Genomic DNA, 6,629 nt, shown 5'->3' with positions numbered 1-6,629 from the left:
CCTGCTTTATATATTTTAAAAGAAGCCACCTGTAAATACTATTTTCTTTTGCAAAATAACAAACAGAACAAAAATTTTTTTAAAAATTACAGTAAAACATAAAGTAGTTCTCAAGTGGAAAAGTTATCGTCCCCAATGTCCTTGAGTTGTTCCTTCCTTAGTCAACCTCTGTCACACTCCGCCTCACCAAACTTGGTCCACTTAACAGTAGTATGATTTTTAAGACTCATTCCACAGCTTAGTTATTTCTACTATATTCTGAGGTTTGATAGGAATTTCTGTGCTGTTGCCACTGTGACTATGGCAGAGGAGATACAAAATACTTAAGTGCAAAGGTAGAGTCTGTGCCACTTTGTAAATCAAAACCCAGTAAAGTCTCGGCTTCACAGAGTTAAATGATCTACGTAACCGACTGGTTTACCCTCATGTAACAAAAGTGCTTTCTATGGTCTATCATCGTAGGATAGTTTATAAATACTACAAAAATACTGTGTCTTCAGTGTGACCAAATCTTCCTTGAACTGCTTAAAAATAGAATTTTATTTAAAATAAAAGTGGCTAGTCCATAATCAAAGAAAAAAATAAACATTTCACATGTAGTCCTATGATTTCATAGGTATTCCAGAAATACAGAATCTTAAAGCATTTTTATAGTAACTAAATTTTTGTTTAAAATTGTATTGTTTCTTATAGAAATTGTGTAAATAATGGGTTTTGTAAAATTATTATTCAGAAAAACCCTCGTGTGTTTTGAATGTGGAATCCATAGACAACGCACAGCACCATTTCTGTAACCAGTACGCCTCCAGTACATCCTCTGCCCAGTCCCGGCCTCGACAGCACACAGGTGTGTCAACTGTGCAAAAGCACTTATGGTTCATTTCAACTACAACATCAGTTGGTCTTTTATAGGCTTCCAATTCAGTTCTGAAATGTGTAGGGGTGGGCTTATTTTTAGTAAAGAACTAGGTACTTGTCAACCATGCCATACTCTAAATGCTCATATAGAATTACATGGTTACAGGCCCAAGGGCTGAATTTCCTTGTATTAAGTGAACACATATTAATCTTTCCTTCAAAAGATTAAAAGAATAAAAAAACCTCAAAACTAGAGAACACAGTAGTATCATAAAATAATTTAAATGAAGGACTCCAGGCATCTCCCTCAGACCCAAGTGCACACAGTGACAGTACAAGAGTATACAGAGTATTCTGTTATTTAGAAAGAGAGAGAAAAGGTAGCATTTCGGTTTGCTGACATTGCATTTTGAATAAAAACAGTGACAAGACTAATCAAAACACTTATAACTACAAAAGAGCCATGCATGGAATGTGTTCTTGTTTTGAAATACAATAAAATCTTCCTAATATCTTCAACTATCTTAAGGTACTGGAGTATTGAGTAGGCCAATAATTATTATGTCAAAACAAAATTATGAAAATCTCAAAGGGGAATAAAAGGTTAACAAAAGACAAACTACTTTAAAATACTCATAACTATTTCAGCCAATAACTATGGGAAAAAGCTTCAAATTACTCATGGTATTATGTGGATTCTTTAAATCTAAATGGTATTTTTGCTTTTGAAAATGTCCTCCTTCACTAAGGGACATGCTCTGATGCCAGCAGGACACACTTGTACATGCCACACTCACAGGAGTGTGGTCTTCACAGAGGATCACTGAGCTTGGGGGCCTATTTACTTTGTTCATTAAACAATCACTACAAGTGACGTATTAGTTAAAAGTCTTCAAGGCTCTTTAATCATATATGATGCTAAACACAGATGGTCGATATCTTTGGAAAGGTATTTTATTCTGATGAGGACAACAGCTGTGTCTGATACTTATCATCCGTATACAAGATAACCATGCAAAGCAGGCAGGCCTCTCACAAGTTCATCTAAGATGTAGAATTGGAGTGTAACCCATTACTTTTCCCCACCAGTAGCCGACAGAGCAACTTCATCAATAGGTAATAAATGTGCCATTTTATAAATAAAACTTGTAAAAGTCCTCTTCTACCTTGCTTCAGATTTCTTGCTTTGTGATTTCAAGCTCAGAAAAATAATTCAATGTCAATAAACCGAAAATATCACTCCTCAATAAAAATAAATAATTTATAAAAGGGTCCAAGGGCATATACAGGACACAAATTACAAATGTTGAAAAGGAGAAAAATGAAGACTTATTTTCCAGTCACAGGTTAGTCAAAGAAAGTATTCAAACAGCTGGGTTCATGCCACCACAGAACTTCAAGAGATAGTTTACGTTTAGATAATATATTTTAGCAGCAAATGACAAAAATCAAAGGATCCATTTTGGAATAAAACGTAAGAATAAAAGGGAACTGACTTTCTGACTTATAAAAGATCCAACTGCATCAAAGTTAGCTTCACAGTCCTTACTTTGCTGAGTTCAGCTAAGTACTTGACATGTTTAACCTCATGTTTATACAGTGGCTCAAATATCTTATTAAAAAGGAAAATGGGAAACTAAATCTTCAGTTTTCTCCAAAAGAACACTGGAGGCATATATTCCTTTACTTCTCTCATTAAAGCACCATCCGCTCCGTTCATTTTGCAAAACCAACCCAAAATTTCAAAACAATTAAAAGGTAACTTTTAGCAAAAATGTTTACTGAAAATAATTAGGGTGAAAACAAAATTTAATAGCTCCCCAAATGGACTAATTTATGTTGTAGCAAGAATAAATCATAATACATACTAATAGAATTCAATAAGTTAAAACATCAAGGGAGAAAAAAACAAAAAACCCAACCCTTCAATCTGTCAATGATCATAAATTAATTTAGAACAGGAAAGGAAACGCTGTGCAGTAAGCAGGTACACATTTCCCCATCAGGTGTGGTGTTGCAAATGGTATGGACACCCCACGCATTTCTCATAGACAAGAACTGCAGAACTAAACTAACCTCGGTCTGCGGTCACAATCCTTTGGTAAGGATGGACACGCATATCGTGCCTTCGAACTTTAGTAGCCACCGCACCTAGTTAAATTGCAATCACCAAGACAAAGTTAGAAAACATTCACAAGGGAAAAGAAAACAAACATTAACAGCAGGTTTATCAAAATGGATTTCAAATGTTCATTTACTACAAAAATTTCGTTTTAAGAAACACGTTAAGGCACAGTAGTTTTAAAATTAACCATAATATGTTGCGTATATATGCGTCTATTAATATTGCATTCACTTCAAAACATCTTGGCCTTAACCTATGTCATCCATTCATTTACAATCCCAAGTCACAGTACTTCATGAACTCCACTAGTTCCAACCTTGAAGCTTTACTAGTCACATATTCACTGAAGTGCCTTTCTTGCAGCAGGATGAAAAATAATGCCATGTTTAATACTGACAATTACTTGCTAACCTTAAGACCGCTTCCAGAGTTTATTACTTAAAAAGGTTTATAAGCAATTCTTAAAGCCTACAGATTGTGGTTTTAAACTTTGAGTCAATAAGTATGAACTGCAATGAATTAGGTGATTAGTAAAGCAAACAGTATAGTACACTTAGCAGTCAGTATACTACTATACACTCCTTTATAAATTACCGCTATTTTGTAAGATTATAGACTAAACCAAATTAATAACATACGTTTACTTTCTATCAGTGTGCAAAAGTGCAAGTAAGTCACTGACTGCTAGGCTAAGCTTCCCTCCCCCCGGCTGCTGAGACTAAGCATTTGTTAAATTCAGATCTGATGAGGGTTCAGTTAAGACCGTTCTTGAATTCTTAGCCTTTCGTTGGGAAAGCCATACCTGAAGATAAAAGGAAGGGAATTAAAAATTAGTCACCAATGAAGATTTGATGCTATTACCAATCTCCTCACTACCACCAACACACATGTCTGCATCTGTTTTGAAGGGCACTGCTTATTTTAAAATAGTATGATGTGAGACTTGATATAGAGCATGCATGTTATCTGTGTGCAAATTTACTATAACAGAAAATTGAAGTAATTTTCTCAATTCTCCAAATGGTCAATCATTATCATGTTTTACTGCTTAGGTGGCAAAGCAAGAAATAAAATCGACCATAATGGATTTTTCTCATTTAGTACCATTATTCACCTATGATTGCCAATTAGGTATCGGTATTTTCTGCTTTTGTCAGTCTAAGAATTAAGTATTACAAATAAAAATTTCCCAACACAACCAAAAATACACTGCTTTACAATGAGACACACTCTGCAGTGCCCCTTGTTGTTTCTAAGCAGTAAACTGGTTCATCATCCCTTGACATTTCAGAGAAGTGATCACTACGAGTCTAATGCCTCGAGGCAAGCTCAGTGAGACCCTGCTCGGAGCTGGAGCAGCAGCTGGTGGCTGAGAGCGCCAGCCTTGCAGGAAGCAACAGTCCAACGCCTCCAACAGACGCTGTGCGTGCAGCAGAGAGGAGCTCTGGGGAAGGAGCAGGCATGGGGCCGCAGGACAGAGCGTTAACAGAACAGAAGACGTAAACAGGTTATATGTTACATGTTATTTTAAAAATGCTTCAAGAAATGTGCAACAGAAACAAGCCTTTCATAAACAGTTCTATGGTATAATTCTAACCTGGAATACTTTATACAATGTTTAGAGATAACCAAAGACATGTACAATAAAATGTATTTGCTCATGAAACAGAAGGCACTTGAGTGCATGCACACACACAGATAACATACAGAGTGTTGTGGCTTTAATAGAACAATGAATTTTCAAGTTTAAATCTTTGTCCGGGTTCATTAAAGGCTTTCAAATTTTGTAAGTCAATATGAATGCTGGAAAAAAACACCTTAAAAGATCAAAGTCCTACAAGTCAAGAGCATGCAAGCAGCACCAAGGTCATACACCATTCAAGGAAAGAGGATTCAGATTCTGTCTGTAACACAAAGGGCAGCACGGAAGCAGCCTGCTCCACAGTGACTGGTCGTGTTACAACAGCTGCTGCGCTCTAGTCCTTCGTCCGCAAGTCAATGGGCTGAAATATCAGGCATGACTGGCATTTCAATCCACTCTATAAAGAAAAGGCGTCAGTAATGTCTTCCAACCACCACTTTTGTTCATGTAAAACGGAGCGTTTATAGTATGATCTTAATTTTTGCCTCAAGAGGGATTCTACTGCAGTGATTTGGTATTTACTCATCAATTCCAACCGTGCTATGAAATGAGGAGTTCTCTTATGTTTAACATTAACCTGGACTTCAAAAGAGAAGAACTACAAAAACCTGAATGTAGCTATTCACTGGGACCCTTTCATATTTTAAGTTATCACAAATATTAGAAAATACATACAATTATAGCAGCTTTTAAAATCTCAAAATATTTTCACATGGGTAATTAAAATTTAGCTAACAAAGAAATCTCTGAGACGAAAAGAATCTGACTTTGTGGCAAAACTGAAGGAGAGAATATGCCAGTGGCTAGGGTCAGTGATGTCAAATGTGAAAAGTATTTCCTATTTGAAATGTTCAAATTTACCCATCCAGAGCGAATCTGAGATACCAAAGCAAATCTGAACAAATCTAAGATGCAATTATTTAAAAGGAGAACCCTCATGGGGAGCTGAAATAAAACAAAATTTAGTCTTCAGTCTTTCCTAATGGAAACTTGTCTCTCTAAAACTGATATGATAATTTCAGAGTCTGGGGCAGAAAACGTTTTGAAGAAACATGTTAACCACACAGAGAAAACGACTTACCTAATACGCCGCTAGGTTCAATAGGGTACTCAAGGATTGACGTAGCTGGTGCCAACGTGTAGGGGTACTCGTAGGGTGTGTAGATTAAACCAGCTTCAGGCCCCGGAGGAACTATTGCAGCAGTGGGGTGAGGAGTTCCATTTGGCATGACCGCGGTCTGTATTTGTCTGATCAAAGGCATTATGGTAGGGCCAGCTGGCGTCGGGGTGCGCAGGGCAGCTGGTGGGAGAACAGGCGCAGGCCCAGTAATAATCCTTGGAGCAGCCTGGGCTGTTGCTGCAAGAGAAAAGGCAAGGGCTGCTACAGTAAGCAAAGAAATTTAGAAGGAAGTACAGAGAAAGCGGTGTAAATACAGGAAATGAGAGGGAAGTAGGAAAAAGAAAGAAAAAAGCAGGAAAGAAGAAAAATAAAAGGAAATCATTAGTACATGCGCTGGTCACACACAACGCCCAAGCACACCAATCAACTGCAAACGGCTTTCCCTTTCCCAATGTGATTAAGAATAAATGTGCAAAAACTAAAAGCCACTGTTAAAAAAAAGAGAGAAACCATTAAAATAGGTTATATTTAGTGCATGTATGTGATATGTCTATGTTTTTAAGACCTCATGAGGCTAAAAAGGTGCATGCAGAAGCACAAAAGTTGCATTAAAAAAATATTTTGTAATTGGAGTCCCCAGAAACAGTTTTGCTATAATTTCTAATAGAGTAGCTTCAGTTTCAAATTAAAGAATCATTTTTATTGTATTAAGTAAGCCAACTAACCACGACTTTAAAAGTTCCTGCATGTGTAGGAATTAATTTCTCAGAGAAAAACAACACAGGGTGGGGCACAAGTAGGTTTATAGTTGTTCGTATGGGAAATAATACAATAATAAGTAATAGTACAAGAATAAGCTATTTCATGTATACTATTATAAACCT

General features: G+C 36.6%; 1 protein-coding gene across 1 annotated transcript in view; it reads right to left on the bottom strand.

The window, feature by feature from the left end:
- The window catches only part of QKI (QKI, KH domain containing, RNA binding), an 88,738-nt gene that overhangs the window by 3,934 nt on the left and 78,175 nt on the right, over positions 1-6,629 (bottom strand). Inside the window, exons 6-7 of the mRNA XM_015560025.1 lie at positions 5,707-5,982; positions 2,935-3,009 (exon numbers count right to left, since the gene is read on the bottom strand). Of these exons, the coding sequence (XP_015415511.1) occupies positions 2,935-3,009; positions 5,707-5,982 (351 nt within the window). The remainder of the gene's footprint in view (positions 1-2,934; positions 3,010-5,706; positions 5,983-6,629) is intronic.

This window comes from Myotis davidii, unplaced genomic scaffold (assembly GCF_000327345.1).
Source record: "Myotis davidii unplaced genomic scaffold, ASM32734v1 scaffold1494, whole genome shotgun sequence".
Classification (NCBI taxonomy): domain Eukaryota; kingdom Metazoa; phylum Chordata; class Mammalia; order Chiroptera; family Vespertilionidae; genus Myotis; species Myotis davidii.
This window is presented reverse-complemented; position numbering and strand designations above follow the sequence as displayed.